At 37.5% G+C, this 18,803-nt stretch overlaps 1 protein-coding gene across 7 annotated transcripts in view; it reads left to right on the plus strand.

The window, feature by feature from the left end:
* LOC113112647 (regulating synaptic membrane exocytosis protein 1-like) overlaps positions 1-18,055 on the plus strand; it is a 69,256-nt gene extending 51,201 nt beyond the window's left edge. Inside the window, exons 17-30 of one of the 7 annotated variants that reach the window (XM_026278391.1) lie at positions 54-149; positions 606-668; positions 2,429-2,539; positions 2,847-2,936; positions 4,072-4,149; positions 7,889-8,001; positions 8,112-8,221; positions 8,695-8,855; positions 9,532-9,752; positions 12,313-12,463; positions 14,191-14,303; positions 14,387-14,488; positions 15,422-15,561; positions 15,645-18,055. In XM_026278391.1, coding sequence (XP_026134176.1) covers positions 54-149; positions 606-668; positions 2,429-2,539; positions 2,847-2,936; positions 4,072-4,149; positions 7,889-8,001; positions 8,112-8,221; positions 8,695-8,855; positions 9,532-9,752; positions 12,313-12,463; positions 14,191-14,303; positions 14,387-14,488; positions 15,422-15,561; positions 15,645-15,860 — 1,765 coding nt within the window. In that variant the 3' untranslated portion in view covers positions 15,861-18,055. Of the gene's footprint in view, positions 1-53; positions 150-605; positions 669-2,428; positions 2,540-2,846; positions 2,937-4,071; positions 4,150-6,968; positions 7,448-7,888; positions 8,002-8,111; positions 8,222-8,694; positions 8,856-9,531; positions 9,753-12,312; positions 12,464-14,190; positions 14,304-14,386; positions 14,489-15,421; positions 15,562-15,644 lie in introns of those variants that run through there. The other 6 variants (XM_026278392.1, XM_026278393.1, XM_026278394.1 and 3 more) reach the window with 6 other exon arrangements.
* Positions 18,056-18,803: the final 748 nt, after the last annotated feature.

An 18,803-nucleotide genomic window follows, 5' to 3' on the forward strand; every position in this document is an offset into this window, starting at 1 on the left:
TTATAATTTATCAAATAATTGTAACCTCCAGTAAACCCGGTTTTCTCTCTAAGGAGTCTGGATGAGGTCCAGCACAGCCGGCGATCCCGTTCCCCAACGCGCTACCACGACCGTGCCCGTGTGCAAGAGAGAGAATATGGAGATGACAGGTAAAGAGAAATTTGTGAGCCCAAGCAAGTGTGAACAAGTGTGCCTTAGTGTGTGTTAAAAGAATAACCACTTCCATGTGCCTTCGTTTTCTTCCATAAAAGTAATGTTTCTGGAATGCCGTTCAAATTAGTTTTTGGGAAGAGGAATAACGTTTTCGAGACTTGCTAACCTTCAAAGGCCTTACACCATTTTCAGAAGGTGGGTTAGAGCCAAACCAGCAGTGATTCATGGAAGGGTTGTCTTTGAAAAGACAAGGGTTTGTATGGACAGAGATGATCGTACAGGAAGACACGTCTTTTTTAACCTTTGTGTATTGTTCTGGCTTTAAAAGTTGCTACCCTTCCTCTTCTTACTCACTTACTGGTGCGCTTCTTTCTTTCTTTTTTATGTTTGCTTGTTTATTGTTCTGTTTTGTTAATTTTCCTATGTGTCCTCCATCTCCATGGTAATTGCAGTGAGGTCATCTTGATATACAGATCAATGCGGGGTGGAAGCGCAGAGTGTCTGCACACCCAAAGGTAAAGACAAGGCCAGATTTGAACCACCAGTCTGTGACTTATACCATTGTTATATTCAAATTACTGTATAAATCACTGTAATAATAATCTTGGTGTCATAAACACTGGTAATATCAATATCGACTCCTTGTATCTGTATCTAGTCTGAAGTTTATTCCATTGAATTAAAACAGTGGTGAGGGTTGATGCCAGTTTCTCTCCCCAAACACTTCTTGTCAAACTCTTCGCCTCTCCAATCTAATATTTCAGAGCGTTGACAAGAAACATTACAAGCGGAACTTTCCACGTGCTTTTGGCGTTCAGCCTAAAAGACAAATAGGTCATCATGACAACCGTTTGCTTTCTCGAAATAACGATCTCATTCTCCTCTAGTGTCATTTTGACATCTTTATTTTTATTCCGTTCGTTACTGACCTCGATTAAATTATGAGCATATTTGACAGAAAAATAGACGATCTAGAATGAGGGAGTTGCCTCTGGACTGATCTTTGCATGTTTGCATGAGTGACCTTTGACATTCCTTTGGTGTTTGAGTGGACTAACAGCTGTGATTTTGATACATCTTTTGTTTCCACTTTAAATGCTTGCATGTTAGTGTAATGTTGGCTGGAGTTCATCTAAGCACAGTAGCACTTTGCCTTCCAAGATGCCTTTAATAGTCAGTGGAATTCATCAGGATATTTACAGGTAAGGTGGCAAAAGACGAACACTTAAGCCATGGCATCCTTTCTGACTAATGAGGATTTTATAGCATCTGAGACTCTCAAACTCACTCAGATCTCCGAGAACTTTTATTTTGGATCAGCTTATGAAATATACAGTATGCTGGTAAATATATATATATATATTTATCATTGGTAAAGTCTGACACAGTATTTACTCATTCATATTTCAAAGACAGTAGAAGTACTTATGATATTGGATGTAATGTGCTTCAGACTTATTTAAGTGGTTAAAGTAATTGTAATATAAATTGAAAGCATACCATAATAACATAATTTTAATTGAATTGCAATTAACATGCAATTAAGTGTATGAAAACACATTCAGTTCACACTTAAGTTTGTTCTTTTTAAAGAATATTATTTCTGGCAATAGTGCTCTTTTTATAAAGTGCTCTTTTTATAAATATGTGTAAAAAAAGGTAATAAAAGTGTACTTTTTCACAAGGCTCCATAAAAATAGCATATTTGCACTGTCAACATCATCATATACAAACAGTATAGTATAGTATAGTATAGTATAGTATAGTATAGTATAGAATAGTATATAGTATTGTAGTCATTAAGCTGGAAAGGTAAAGAAAAAGACAATCCTATGGGAATCTGCCACTGTTGGGTGTTAAGATGGGTAGGTAAATGTGAGTGTTTTCTGTCTGACTGTGATGTTCTGGTTTCTGTGGATGTTTATAGTAGCACCTGTAATTTAAAAGATATAATTTATTTGAAGAGTTAGACACTAAATCACTGTAGCTATAAACATCTTTTGGCATGTCCTAAGCAGGCACAATGGGACGTGTTTCCAGCAACAACCTATTTGTCTGTCCAAACCAAGTAGGTCCATGATTTCTGGAGAAAACTTTCCTTTAGCATTCCCTTTCCCATGGCTGGACCAGTGTTAAATATCCAACAAGTCTCCACAGAAAACATTGTTGTGTAATTACATTTTACAATGTTTTTTTTTTTTTTTTTTTTGTCTTTCAGTATGTGTTCTCTTTCTGTAACTTGTGTTTGCTTTTGTTTACACTTGTTCGTGTTCAGCTCAACACGTCCTGCATGCCTTAAGTCAAAGTCACGGCTATCTGTAGTCACTGGCACTCAACCTACAGTCACACGCCAAGCTCTTAGGTTCACAGACAAGATCTCCATTAGGTAAGGGGTCAAAACATGTAAACCCTGAAATCCATATATATATATATATATATATATATATATATATATATATATATACACACACACACACACACACACACACACACGCACACACACACAAACATCCAGCAGCTTCTCATTCGGAACATTAGCAGAAAATTCAACCATTATCTCGCTCACCATTTTACCAGTTCTAACAGGTTTGTTTTTTATTTTATTTTGGACCTAATTTTTTTTTGTTCTTTGTCATCTTCCTTTCCTCTTTTTTCTTCTTCTTTCTCCGCTGGATGGCATGTTGTGACCCTAGTGATCTACAGTCCTCTCTTGACAGGGTTAGAAGCGCTAGTACCAACTGTCTGAGACCAGGTTCTAGTTCCAATTCACCTGAACGAGACAGGTACACTATTTGAATTGGATTATTTCAGTTTTGTTGAATTTGCCATTAATATAATTTACATACATTAATGGACACTTTTAGAATGTTCCTTTGGGATGCCCTTTGAACACAACAATCACTGGGACTTATTTACTATTGTGCATACACATACACAACACACAAACACAATATGTTTTGCAAACAGAATCTTAATTCTAGACAATTTGATTAGGGCAAACAGCAAATGTTAAGGTCTAGGATCCAATCGAGGTTGTGAGTTCTAGTCTCGGGCCGGACGGAATTGTGGGTGGGGGTAGTGCATGAACAGCTCTCTCTCCACCTTCAATACCATGACTTAGGTGCCCTTGAGCAAGGCACTGAACCCCCAACTGCTCCCCGGGCGCCGCAGCATAAATGGCTGCCCACTGCTCCGGGTGTGTGCTCACAGTGTGTGTGTGTGTGTTCACTGCTCTGTGTGTGTGCATTTCGGATGGGTTAAATGCAGAGCACAAATTCTGAGTATGGGTCACCATACTTGGCTGAATGTCACTTCACTTAAGCTAAAACACATATAAATCCTTGTTGCATTTATGCAAAACATAACATTTGCTGAATGTATTGTTTATATAAATAAACATACATTTAAAAAGTTTGGGGTTGCTAGGATTTATGTTTCTGAAAGAAGTCTCTTAAGCTCACAAATGCTGCACCCCCCCCCCAGGATTCTTTGATTATTTAACTTTTCTGAGCACATACTGTAGAATTAAAACTGTAGAATTATTAGTGAATAAAACCCAGTGTGTTTCTATGTTAATGCTAATGTCAAAGTAATAGTGCTTTGAGTGCCTAGAAAAGGGCTATTTAAATGTAAAGAATTATTATTATTATTATTATAACACCATTGGGTCACCCACTTTGCACTGCTCTGTTAGTATCCAGTGACTCTTATGGCCTGATAGCTTTGTTTTGTGTTTTTGGGAACATTAATCCAACCACTGTGGTGGAGAATTGTCAAAAATTAGTCCCCTGAACCTATGCATCTTCTTGTATGTTTTGAGATGATCATTGCCACGGTATATTGACCTCCCATGTTTCTTCCATCTCCACTTTGAACTCTTTGGGTGTTTGTGGATCACACACGCACACACTCACGCAGGAGCACCCAGTCTCTACCCCGTACCAGACCCATGAGCCCCAGGATCCTAATTCAGCATGCCTCCCCAGAAGACGACAGGTATCCCTCCTGTCCTCCAGTCCTTTTGCTAAACCCCTCTGTTCTTCTAACCTGTCCGTCCCCCCTCTGCCATGGGTAGTAGATGCAGCTAACCCTCCCAGCCTTCTGTAGCTTCTGACCCATAGCTTGTTGTGACCCGACCCCATGATTTTAGTGCTCAAAAATGTGATCGCTAGTGTGTTTTGTAGATTTTTAGCAGCTCAGTAGCTTTAAAAATGTGGTGACTTGTGGCTTTTTTCATGTGAAAGTGTGTGTTTTGTGTTACTCTGGATTTCATGAGGTTGTATTTTAGTCCTTTTTATCTAAACTCTTTCTGCAGATTATAATTTATTCCATTGTTTTTATCTTCTACAGTTTTATACTGATTCCAGCAGTTATTTAGATACAGTCTCACTGTGACCCAAAAAGTATATTAACTCTTAAAAATTTATGAATATAGAATATAGGCAAAAACTTATCACAAATAAGTAAAATCATTTTTCTGCCGATATATTTAATGCTGTGATATTCAAACATGTTAAGTGACCAAATACATAATTGGGGACACTGCTTGTGACTTCACTTATTTTCTCTGTTTTAATTGTAATAATTTGAGAGGTTTTGTTTTCAGGGAATAAACGTCACGTATGTCACATGTGACCCCGGACACATATGAGTCAAGTGTCTGTGTTTCATATCATGCACAGATTGTCTCGTATATTTCTTAATTACTGTACATGTTATTGTGTGTTTTCTTTTTGTACCTAGCCACTTAACCAAAGTGGCATGATTCAGCCGTAATGAAATTATGCTTCATTAACATCAGTCCACACTGTGTCATTGTGTTTCTGTGTCTGTGTGTCCATGCCACTCACATGTGTTTGATGTGATCTTATGAATCAGCTGGGTTTTGGAGGCTATGTTCCCTGCTCAGGAGACAGTACACCACCTCAGTGCAAAGCCAGATGCACAGAGGTACAGACGCATTGGACCAGTAACATGTCCATCTCCATCGTGGCATTTTATTAGACAGATGTTTCATTCAATGTCCATCCAGTCCTGAGTGAATCCATTCCTTATTCTTTTATTTTCTGTCTTGCCTCGTTTCCATCATTTCCATCTTGCAGGCAGTTGAAAACTCTGGACAAGCCTAGCTGTCAGAAACTTGGCAAGAAAATATCTGACAGTGAGCGGTAAGACTTATCAAACCATGTCATGTCCCTGTGCCATTGCCTGTTGATTCTACTTTAAGTCTTGTGTGTCCATAAAATACCTGTTTTAGACACAAATCACTTATTTCACACTGTATAAAGCTTATTTCACCCTGTATAAAAGTTGTACCTTTTTCTTTATGATTAATATTTTTTTGTTCAATTGTTCTTGACTATTTCCATATTTTAAATATTATATTTATAAAATATATTTTTAAAAAAAATAAAAAAAAATAAAAAAAACTGCCAAATAATTTATTTCCTTTCATCAGTAAATGAATCGGTTTAATAAAAGAGTTTCTTACCAGTTCCTCTTCAGGAACTCGAGCTGCGTCAAATGCGCTTTGGGGAACGCACTTAGCATGAGCGACTCTGAATATCTTGTGTAATCAGTCCAATGGAAGAGCGTGACGTCACAGGCGGGGGTGACGTAAGCAACCAGGAAGCTATAAAAGCACGTTCCGCGCAGCTGGCTTCAGCTTCACGTCTTTCAGCAAGCACTCTGTGTGTGAATGTCACTTGTTTGTCTTGTGAGTCTTATTTACTGTTGTCTGTCCAGTTAGAGCTCCTAGACATGCCGAAGAGCGAGACGAAATCTAAGCATTGTGATGGTGATTCCAAATCGCGCTATAGGTTGTGTGTTCATCCCTGCCCGCGATATATAACGGGTGGGGATACACACAGCCTTTGCGTGGTTTGCCTGGGAGTGAAGCACGCTGAGTCGGCTTTCGAGGGGCCCGACTGTCCGCACTGTGAGTCCACACTTCCTGCGCGCGAGTCAGCCACCTCCCAGCCGGGGCCTGCCATTCTTTCCCGACCTGCATGATGAGATCCCTTCGGCCTTGCACTCTCACCCCGCACGTTCACAAAATGTGTAGGCTCTGGTTCCCCTGCGCATGTGGCCCCCACTTATCTTGAGTTTGCACCTGGCATGACCAAAGCGTTCATATACCCTCGAGCGGGATATGTTCCCAAGGTTCCCTCTGTTACACCACGATCTGTAGTGCTGCAGGCCTTCTGTCCTCCTCCCTTCCAGGAGCCCGACCAAGCAAAGTTAAATTGTATGTGTCCAGTTCGAGCGCTGGACGCATACATCCACAGAGCTGCCCTGTGGAGAAAAACTGATCAATTGCTTGTATGCTACGGTCCCCCAAAGAGGGGTTCTCCTGCTTCTAAGCAGACTATTAGTCGTTGGATAGTCGAGGCTATCAACGCCATCTATGAGGGGGCCAAGGCTCACTCTACTCGGGGTATGACGGCCTCCAAGGCCTTCCTAGCAGCCTTCGCTACGTCTCGGAGCCATACCCCCGGCACCCCTGCCGGCGCTTGCTGGTACTCGAAGCTGACGCCCCGCCTGTGACGTCTCGCTCTTCCATTGGACTGATTACACACGATATTCAGAGTCGCTCATGCTAAGTGCGTTCCCCAAAGCGCATATGACGCAGCGTCTCGTTCCCTCAAGGAACTAGAGTTACATACGTAACCTAGAGACGTTTCTTATGATTTGTGAAAAATAAGCAACATGTTTAAATTAAAATGTGAAAAACAGCGATATTAAAATCGTATTATAATAATTTTTTTTTTTTAAATAATATGTTTTTTTTTATTTAGTGATGGAGACAAATTCATTATAAATGACAAAAAGACCAAATAAGTGTGTGTGTGTGTGCCAGAATATTTTCTCAATCTCCACTCATTAGAAGTTATGGCAAACATTAAATTTGGACCTTGTTATATACTGTATATTTTATTATATCACACTGTATACTACATTGTGTATATATTTTTGTTTGGGTTATTGAACCTTTACAGGGAAATGCAGCACTGGCTTCATCCACAACGTATTTATTTCTTCACACATTCGCACCTTATTTCTCCATTAGTTTTTGCAAATACTTTGTTGCTTTCTCGCCATTTTTATCATCTATGATTTGACACATTAATTTAATTTTTCCTATATTCTGTCTTGTATGTTGCCATTTGCACTGACCTTCAGCATTCAGCAAATCTCCATTCTAAAGGCCTCACGCAGGAAGAGGGTATCGCTGCCTCCATTGGGTAAGGTGACCCGTGAGGGAGTCAACCCCAGGCTCACCCCACATGGAAAGGTGCTGACCCTGATCTGGACTGAGAAGCCTTGCTGTGAATAACCTAAACCTTGTCATTGCTATAATTTCTGCTGATTTTGCTCTTTTCTCTCAAATTTTTGTGTGGTTGCTTTCTGTGTTTGCCGCTCTTTCACAGTCTACCACTGTTTTCTTCCATCGGATTCACACCTTCCACTCTTGTACTTGTTTTGCTTTCCTAATGGCTCTTTGCAATAAAACATAATCTGATGTGAGTAATAATATGTCCCGATCATGCAGATGGATCCGATCAAGATTTGGCGGCCCTTTAGTGAAAATGTTTACTACTACTGTTCAAACAGTAGTTTGCATTTTGGTCCACACTGGTTGATGATATTGAACATCTTTGTACAAAATAAGCTAAAGTTTCCTTCGCTCTTTTTGTTTCTTTCTCTCTCTCTCTCGTTTTGTCTCCTCCATCAGGGTGCAGCCACACACCAGCCCTGCATTTTCCTCATCAACAGCCAACTCTTCTTCGACACGCAAGGTCAGACAGCTTCCCCAAGTCCCCGCCAAAAGCAGCAATGTAGAGCAAGGTACTGTCATTGTCCGTTGACTTGTACTGGTTACTTTTCCAAATTTTATTTGAGTAAATATGCAGAATATGAAATAATGAGCATCATGTTGTGTATCGTGTATGTATTAGCTCTTGCTTCAGAGGAGCGAACGCGGCAGATGAAAGTACGTACCTTCCGAACACCAGCTCCCTCTAGTACCAGCCAGGATCTGGAGAGGACGCCCAAGAATAAACGAGAGGTGAGTGCCAATTCATATACTCTACTTTTTAAAAGATTGAGGTTGGTAAGATTATTATTTATTATTTTTTTTTTGGAGAGAGGCGTCATAAGCTCGACAAGGGTGTATTTATTTGATTAGTTTGATTGACATTATTATGTTAATTTGATTAACATTATTATGTTATTGTAAAAAAAAAAAAACATAATTTCAAATAATCGTTTTCTAATTGTGATATATGTTAAACTGTAATGTATTCCTCTGTTGGCAAAGCTGAATTTTCAGCAGCCATTACTCCAGTCTTCAGTGTCATATGATCCTTAAGAAATCATTAAAAATAAAAAAGTAACCTATAAAATCACACTGAACACAAACCCAAACTACGTTTGAACAGTAGTGTATAGTCCCATCCCAACACCTTCAAACTGTTTTTAAAATCTAGAATGCTCAGAACTTATGTGTGCTTTAATTTTTTGGGTATTTCATTCTACTAGCTTTATAAGGAGCAACGAAGGAGCTGTGACAATGTGTCCCATAAGTCCTCAGACAGTGATGTCAGTGATGTGTCAGCCATCTCTCGTGCCAGCAGTGCCTCGCGGATCAGTAGCACCAGCTACATGTCCATTCAATCAGAACAACCCAGGGGTCACTTTAGGTGAGATGCATGGTGTAGCGTCACACTGGACTGTTGCATTATCTGTGAAATTTTGTAGTATTTTGACACTCTGTTTGTGATGTCACATAAGAAATGTCATGCATTCATGCTTTTAGTTTTGTCTTTGTTGGGGCTTTGTTGTACATGGATTAAAAACATTCTTGAATTCTGCTAGGAATGTTAGCATGCATATTGGTGGTAATAAGGGTTTATAACAACTGATGTAATCTATAGAGTTATAAAATCATGCAATTATTAATAAACATGGTGGTCAATAGTTAATGCAAACGTAACATTGGATAATTTCCATACATTTATTTGCATTGTAAACGTGGAATATATATAAACTTCTGTTAACAAGTTTGGGGTATTTAAAAAAAATAAAAATTAGTCAATAATGCATTAAATTGTCTATTTATCAGAGAATCCTCTTTTATATCAAAAATCTGTTTTCCATTATGCCTTTAAATGATTCTCAGTCTCTGTCTTTTCCATGATAACGTCATTCTTGGATTTTTATGAATTTCGGTAAACTCATTTTAAGGGAAGTGGAAAAAAAGCAGAAAGAGCACACACAATAATCAAATGCAGAAGGTCGTATTCACGTCAGAATAGTAATTTTCCATTTGACATTTGGGTTACTGAGAGTCTTTGCTATGTTTTCTCCCAACACCAGCCATCATATTCATCCATCCAGCCGCAGCATGCTGAAGAGTACAAGTGTTAGTGGGGAAATCTACACTCGGGAGCGTACGGACGGCAGCCAGTCAGACACCGCTCTGGGAACACTGGGAGCAGGAGGGAAAAAGCGCAGATCCAGCCTTAGCGCACGTGTAGTCGCCATCGTTGGCATTCCCTCCCGCCGCAGCAGAAGCACCTCTCAGCTCAGTCAGACAGGTAAGACAATCATATACTTGCACATTGTCACTTTTTTTTCAATTAAAAGCTCTATATTTCTATATTTCTATGCAACAGTGGCATATTAAATTAAATTTATGCATTGACACTTTTATCTAAAGTGACTTACAGTGCATTCAGGCTATCAATGCTCTACCAATTGAGCTACAGGAACACTATTTAGATATATACATATAGATTGGACAGTGGTATAGATCAGGTACTGTACATATTAACATAAATATTAAAATTCCACGACTTGCTGCTCACTGCATCACATACCATATAGGGCCATTGACGATGACTTTTGTCTTTGGATAATTACTGTCTGCTAAAGTCACATTGTTTCCTAATGAGGACAGTGGTTGTGTAAACCTTACAAGAATTACGTTTTAAATATAACTTTTATACCCTTTTAAAAAAGCAGAGAAGAGATACAGGACACAGATAAGTTTCATAGGCTCAGTTAGTGTAGCCTGAGGTGCCCTCTACTGGTGAAGAACCTAAAATCAGCAGATATTGTGGCCAGAAATGAATTATATCTTGAGTAACAATGAAAAGATATTCAGTTGAATGACTTTAATGTCATTAGGGCCAAACGCAGTAGGGAATTGTCCCCAAAATGGAGACTGACCAATTCTAAGGAGCAATTTCTTTAAAACTATCCTTTCCATCAGTTCAGACCATTTGGCAACATCTTCCTGCTTTACTGCTTTTACTTCCTTGCTTTCTCTTATCGGTGTCTACCCTTTTTCTGGGGTCATTCATGTCTGATGGATCTGTGTATCAGGTCTCTCTCTACCCTGTTTCACCTCTTAAAGTAGCATGTGTCTTCAGTCTGTGTTAAAGTGTGGGAGCTGAAACCTCAGGCTGGAAATATGAATGGCAGCATGTTAGCATTGGCAGACGTTCATTGTATCAGGTGCAGATCAACCCCCGAAATCCTATCAGATGTAATGCAGATAAATGCCTTTGAAGTTGGATCTGATATCCTCTAAAATATCATATTTTAAGCACTGTCTGTTTAAAGTTGAATAAATGGACTGCTGAAAAAAAAAAGAAACAAATTCAAAAAGAATGGCAAAAGAAGTCTTTTTGGCACCGCTGTCTCTCAGGCGCTTGGATAATATCTTAAAAGACCCATTAGATGATAAATCAGAAAGAGTTGCAGAGCTGCGATAAATCAGCATTTTAAAAAGCTCTGCTGCTCTAAAACAGCTGTTCCACACTCTGCCCACTGCACCAGTCTCATCCATTTACAACCATAGCCAAAACTAAAAATAAGATTACCGTAACACTTTCCAAATTTGTATACCTGATTTAATGCATTAGGTTTTAGGAAAAAACAACAAACAATTATTTTAATGCATTTATTATAATTTTAGATCATGGTATTTTTGTGTACACTAATACATGTTTAAATTGTATAAATGAATGTAGTTAATGTATTGCATAAACATGAATTAACAGTATAGTTACACTACCATTCAAAAGTTTAAAGTTGGTCAGATTTTTCTTTTTAAATATTTATTTTACACTACATTTATTTGATCAAAATACAGTAAAAACAGTAACATTTTAAAATTGATTTAATCCTTTCATGTCAAAGCTGAATTTTCTTATTATCAATCTTAAAAATGCTTGTGTTGCTTAATATTTCTGTAATTTTTTTTTTTTTTTGTGGAAATTTTTCAGGATTCTTCGATGAATAGATTCTTTTCATGATTTATTTGAATGCTTAAAAAATATCACTTACCCTGAAAATGGGGAATCATAGTGAATTAATTATAATTAACCTAGATTAATAAATGATGTAAAACAAATGTTATTGATAGTTGGTAGTTCATTTTACCTAATGCATTAATTGATGTTAACAAATTGAATCTTTTTATAAAATGTTATGAGGATTACTTACCTTTTTAAAACATTATCCATTAAAAAAAAATGTAATAGTCAATACTGTTTTGTCAATATCATCTTAACAGTGAACCTCAACATACAGATGATACAGTATTTCTCTGTTTCCTCAAATAATATCAGAGCAATGCAGGTTTGTTAATGAGAATCCCTGGACATTTTTTTCTGTAAGTTTTGTCAGAATAAGCCACTGATGGTGGTCTGATGAAAGAAAGCATTTTCAAAAGATCTGTAATCCATCAAAAGGCCATACATAGTACGGATGCTGCCCCATGACTTCCAGCAGGAGATGTTGCACTCATCAGGGGTGAAGAACTTCATCTTAGATCACAATATTTTCTCCTGAGTGACAGCTGTAAGAACAGCACACACATTATTTTTTATATTAGACCTGCAATATTTCAACAGAATCCTACTTTAGATTTTTAGTGTCATTGTACTGATCTTATTAATTATTAAAATCCCCAAGACAAAATAACACAACTTAATTATCTTAATTATGATGATTAATTATTTTAACCTTTTGACAGAACTATGTTTTTAATTTCCAGCTTCTGTTTTGTAGGTCTTGTAGATTCTTTCCCTTGTCCCCCTTATGAAAGCCCTGTGAATGGTAATAGAGTTTTTTTTCTTCCATCCACAGAAGCAGCCAACAAGAAAGCAAAGGGATCCAGTCAGATCCAGCGCAGTCAGGAGACGGGAATGGCAGTGGAGTATGCCCGCAATGTCATGGCTCGCCAAGCCAGTCGAGAGTCCACTGACGGCAGCATGAACAGTTATAGCTCTGAGGGCAAGTTAGTATCCAAAGCTGTGTAAACCCTTTTTTGCATACTCACAACTTTGCGATTCGAAACCATGAGTGAGATTTTTTTTTTCTCCGAATTTTGGGGATACTTCAGGTTTTCAATAAATATTTATTTATCTGTTCGTTTATTTCTTACAGTTTGTCTAGGGCCATCATTTATTGCATAAACCCACGTTGAACTGCTGTCAGAGCTTTTTTTATGTGACTTGGTACTGGACTAAAATGTAAGCATATCAGTCCTGATTCAATAATAAAATGGCAATGTATTGAAATATATTGAGTTGTACGCTACTGTTCAAAACTCTGGGTTTAGGAAGTGTTTTTTTTTTGTTTTGTTTTTTTGGTAATGAAATGAATAGTTGATTAAAAGTGAAAGTAAAGGTTTATATAATGTTGCAAAAGATTTATCTTTCAAATAAATGTTATTTTGAACTTTGTATTCATCAAAGGATCCTTATAAATTGATCACGGTTTCCACAAAAGTATTAAGGAGCACAGCTGTTTCAACATGATAATAATAATAGTAAATTAAATAAATAAATTATTAGTAATGGCTGCTGAAAATTCAGCTTTACCATCAAAGTAGTAAATTACATTTTCAATTCTACTTAAATGGAGAACAGTTCATTTAAATTGTAATATGTTTCACTATATTACTGTATTTTTAATTAAATAAACACAGCCTTGAGTATAAAATACTTGATAAAAAACATTTTCGAATGCTACTGTACTGTATGCATTACGATGTCAGATGCAACCCATTTGTAATTTATGCTATTTTACCCAAAGCTGACCTGCTTCCCAACTCACACTCCTTTAAAATGCTTCATCTCTGGTGTTTTTATGCATTCGCTGCAAACCATCACTCATAGATAAGTGGTCTCTCAGCAGGCTCTGTGTCGTGTTCATATGAGCTTCTCTCATCTAGATTTATTTGGAAAACTGTAATGATAAGCTTATAGAGAACAGTCTGATTTACAGAGCTAATGTGGTGTCCACTGCTTTCTCAGCTCCATCTTTGGAGCCAGATGGCAAGCTGTACTCCCCGATAATAATTAAAATATCCATCATCTGCAAAGAGGGGTTGCTGCAAGGTCTGTAGCTGTGCAGAAGCGGCAGTGACGCTTCCCTTTGCGGCTTCAGAGCAGCGGCTAGGTTGACCTGGCCACTGTGTCACTCCACAGAGTGTGACTCTACGACTCCACGATTTAAGGATTATTTTACATGAACAAGCTTTAAAAAGTCTGAAATCACATAAGGCTGTTTATAAGTTAGCTCAACACGTGCTGCCACGCTCCTCAGAAATTCCTGCAGGAGTTAGGTCATGGAAATTGTGCTGGTTTCTAAGGAAATATTGAGTGTATTAAGAGGGGCCTTAACAAGACAGGGTTTACATACCATACAATACACAGCACAAGTCTGCTGCTGGAGGAGATGGGCTGCTTTTCACTAGCTTTTGAACTCTATATGAGGACAGGAGGCTCATTCTGGAATAATAGATTTCATCCAAATAAACTATTGTTTTTGTTTGTTTTCGTACACCTACAAAGCATTCAAGAAATTCATTTCAAAGTATTTAAGAACAGCTGAAGATAACAAGAAATTTACTGTAACTTGTTTCTGAAATGCTGCCTCACAGTATGATATCTTTCTATCTGTCCATTCATTCATTCATTCATTCGTCTATCTGATAATCTGTGTATGTGTGTGTCTCAGTCTGATCTTCTCAGGGATGAGATTAGGGGCCGACAGCCAGTTCAGTGACTTCCTTGATGGTCTTGGCCCTGCTCAGTTGGTGGGCAGACAAACACTTGCTACGCCTGCTATGGGTGAGTAAACATCTTCATATATGTATGGACTAAAGTCTAAGTAGAATTTGTTGCAATTATTATTATTATTATTTTTTTTGTAGGAGATGTTCAAATTGGACTGATGGACAAGAAAGGTCAACTAGAGGTGGAAGTTATCAGGGCCCGTGGTCTTACGTCTAAACCAGGTTCCAAATCGCTGCCAGGTGAGAGTGTGCCAACACTACATAAAAAAAAGAAAAATAAAAAAAAAAATAATAATATATATATATATATATATATATATATATATATATATATATATATATATAATAATAATAATAATAATACAAATTCTCATTAGTAGTGAATAATACTGAATATAGATCACAGATTCATTGTGTCTTCCACTTATTGTGTAAACATTGTTATTGTTATGAGTAAATTAATCAGTTTCAAGTATATTGAATTTTTCTTCCCCTATGTAAGCATTAGGTACCAATCAATTATGGTCAGTAAGTTTTTTTTTTATTTATTTATTTTTTTTATAGAAATTGATACTTTTATTCAGTAAGGATGCATTAAATTGATAAAAAAAAGTCACAGTAAAGACATGTTCCATAAGATTTCTATTTCAAATAAATGCTGTTCTTTTGAACTTTCCAATTATCAAAGCATCCTGAAAATGTCACAAGAAAAATGTTAAAGATTTTCCACAAAACTTTTAAACAGCACAACTGTTTTAAACATCCATAATAAGAAATGTTTCTTGAGCAGCAAATCAGCAATTAGAATGATGCCTGAAGAATCATGTGACACTGAAAACGGGACTATATTACGATATATTGAAAATGGAATACTTAGAAAAAATATGAATTGTAAAAATATTTGACAGTTTGAATGTATTTGGATTTAATAAATGCAGCATTGGTGAGCATACAAGACTTCAAACACCATAAAAGAAAGATACTGAATTTTGAACGGTAGTGTATTTGTAGTTTTTATAGTGCTTTGACTAACAGAAACATGTTTAACGGAGAGATTACAGCTAGGAAATTTGATCATTTATACATTGTACTAACTAAATATGACATGTGCCACCGCCAGGCACTATAACTGCCTGAACGGCTCTAGTTGAGCACTACGTCTGCTCTTCACAGCTCCCTATGTCAAGGTCTATTTGCTGGAAAACGGAGCGTGCAAAGCCAAAAAGAAAACCAAGATTGCACGAAAAACACTTGATCCTTTGTATCAGCAATCGCTGCTGTTTGAGGAAAGTCCCCAGGGTAAAGTTCTCCAGGTAGGAAGCGAATTTCATGTTTGTTTCCGATATGCCTCCAAAGTCCAACATTTGTGCGCACTGACCACTGATTGTGTCTTCAGGTAATAGTCTGGGGAGATTACGGCCGCATGGACCACAAATGTTTCATGGGAGTCGCCCAGATTTTTTTAGAGGAGCTGGATCTTTCTAGCACAGTGATTGGTTGGTACAGACTGTTTCCCCCTTCATCACTGGTCGACCCGACGTTAACTCCTCTCACTCGTCGTGCTTCCCAGACCTCGCTGGACTCTTCAGGGCCGCCGGGCATCAGGTCCTAGTGAACAGACGGGAGTTTGAGGCGAAACAAAATACACGATCCACTGGACCAAGGACCGGAGGCAACAATCAGAACCAGAGCGGCAGATAAAGAGACAGATGGACAGAATCATGATCAAAGCTTTGCTGAAGCCTGACAATCACTTCTCTCTTTTACTTTTGATCTTTGGGTTGTAGAGATTTCCTTTGATCCACTCTGCTCCTTTACTGCATGTTTTGTGGCTGAGATGACGATTCGACTCAAATAAAAAGAGAAGGAAGGGAGATCCTGCCTCATCTGACAGGAAGCGGAGCCCACAGTGGCGCCGGTAGCCTAGACTACTCTGGTCAGTCAGTGCATTTATTTTCTCACGTGTTTGAGAGTTAGCGAGAGTGAGAGGACAGCACTGCCCTTCCTCTATATTGCACTTACAGGAAGTCCCTCTGCTGAAAGACCAGAGGTCAAGGGTTAAAGGTCAAAATTTAGTCTTCTCAGAGAGTTTCCTCTCTGCATCACGGATGCTGCATCCAAGGCCCCGCTGTGTGCCGGTCTGGCACAAACTCAGACTCAGTTTGTGTGACTGCGCTGTGTGTGTGTGTGTGTGTGAGTGTGTTTGTGTCTAAGAAGGCAGGGACCCCTGAGAACCTTTTAAGTCTGTTTACAGCAGTTATTACCAACTGCTTTGCCTTTTCATGTTACTGTTGATTTGGTAAATAGACACACTTTGTAGAATGTGAAAACATGCTTTATGTTTTCTGACATTTGTGTCATACGAGCTACACGGAAGACACAAAACCACTTGTATTTGATTCATTGGGATTGTAAGAAGCTGCCATTATCATTTAGGTTCCCTGACAGGAAACGGTCACTAGATGCATTAGCTCACTAACACATTTGATTCCCGGATTCCATGCGACCACAAACCACATCTTACAGGTCTTTCCGAGCATTTTAATTCTGTTCTGTTTGGTAAAGGACCTGTACATTCAGATATTAGAATGTTATTATTATTATTATTCTACCCGACTAGAGTTGACATTATTTTAATGCAAGCACAAAAAGAGAAAAAAATCATGCTTTTGGAGATGAATACTAGAGATGAAATTAGTTTCAAGAGGCCAAGAAGCTTCCTATTTTTAGCTGTTTGTCATCAGTTTTTTAGTTTAGTTGATTATAAAACCAGTCTCACAGATCCCTCCTGAGCATTTTGAATGTGACAGTGAGATGTCCCAACAAGGGGTACAGATGCCACCAACAAGGGGAACAGCATGAATCTGGAACTGTTCCAAGTTGCATGCACATTTTGTAAAACAAGACAGATGAGAAAAAAAGAGACTACAATACGTGTGTTAGTTCCACAAACTGTAGGCCAGCTTGTATGTTGCATGTACTTGTACAGTTTGCTTGTACTTGATATAAATAGATTATCAAATAAAACAAAGCCATTCATTCCATGTTTGGGCATTTGGCCGGGTTCAGCCATACACACAGGCCTTATTTTGAGGCTGAATGTCGATAATTATTTGTAATTTCCTTTTTTTTTTAACCCTGGATGGAAAATTAAGTGCTGTACTATAGTACTGAGCAAACACATGGCCCTATTTTATTAAAGATGTTGGTGTTCACTGTAGTCTGTACTACTGTGGGGCTAAAACTAAGGTAGATAATCTGTATAAAAACTAGAGCTGTATATGGAATATAATTAGGAAAATCACAGTGACTTAGAGATATATCGATATTGAAACAGAGTGTATCAAGTAAACATCACTTATGTACATGCATATATGTAAATATGAGTCTGCAAAGAAGTTTACTTATATTTACAAAGCAGCGCCATTCAAGTTAATGGATCACTGCTCACTGTCTCTTGGTTCTGCTGAGCGGAAGAAGGGATGCCTCCAAAGTTTTATTTTAGCGATGCCCAATCTGACGAGAGAAATTTGGAACTCTGCCGACCTGTTGCATTATCATAAATGCTCATGAATCCTTGTTTCAATGAGAAGTTTACTTTATATGCCAGGTTAGGGCAGACTTATTTACTTTGTCAGTATTATTCCAGGATACTGATTGTTTACAGTTCGTGTGTTCCACTGAAACAAAATTGAAAGTATTCACTGCAACATTTCTTGTTTGTACAGCAGACGTGGCTCAAATAATGTGTATGTTTTATATTCAAGAGTTCATTTTTATTATTTACAAATAAAAGACTGTGTGGAAGAACATTTGTGTACTGCATTTTTATATATTTTAAATATTTTATGTACGTTTTATTTTTTATATATGTTACAAGCTTTAAAAAATGTATTATTATTTATCCATGTCAACTTAAAAGGTGTAAAAATATTTGTGTAGCAAAGATTTCAACAATTTAAAAGGATTAAATAATTCATAATTTATATTTTGTTCATCCCCTCAAAACCAAATCAAGGTCAATCCAGTAGCATCCTTTCCACCAATGCATCATACTGACGCTAAATGTTTCCAATCCCTCCACCATGTGGAGACAAATAGCATTTAATTTTTCCTTCCTTTTGTTTAGAGTTTATTTGGAATTAGTATTATTATTATTATTTTTTTAGTTATGCAGTGTCACTGTTTAACAATTGTTAAAAATATTTCTGTCAGTGCTTCAGATTTCTGGAAATGTGAAGCACTAATGCACTAATTTACTTGTATAATATTATGTTTTTATAATAATAATAAATTTGGTGTTACTTCAAATTTTATTCAGCGTAACACTCACTGCTGCTATTGTAATGTTAGTAATGTTTATGTCAGTAACACAAAACAGGAACCAAAATTGTTATTAGGGCATAATTTTACACTGATGCTTTACCACTTAAAATCAAATCGAGCAGAGGCATGTCAGGAAATCATATTGTCATTGAACATAGCTGGATTGTAAAAAAAAAAAAATAGTGGTGTTTTTTCCATGAACCAAACTATACATTCAAAACTGAAATAA

The sequence above is a fragment of the Carassius auratus genome, chromosome 13 (assembly GCF_003368295.1).
Source record: "Carassius auratus strain Wakin chromosome 13, ASM336829v1, whole genome shotgun sequence".
NCBI lineage: Eukaryota > Metazoa > Chordata > Actinopteri > Cypriniformes > Cyprinidae > Carassius > Carassius auratus.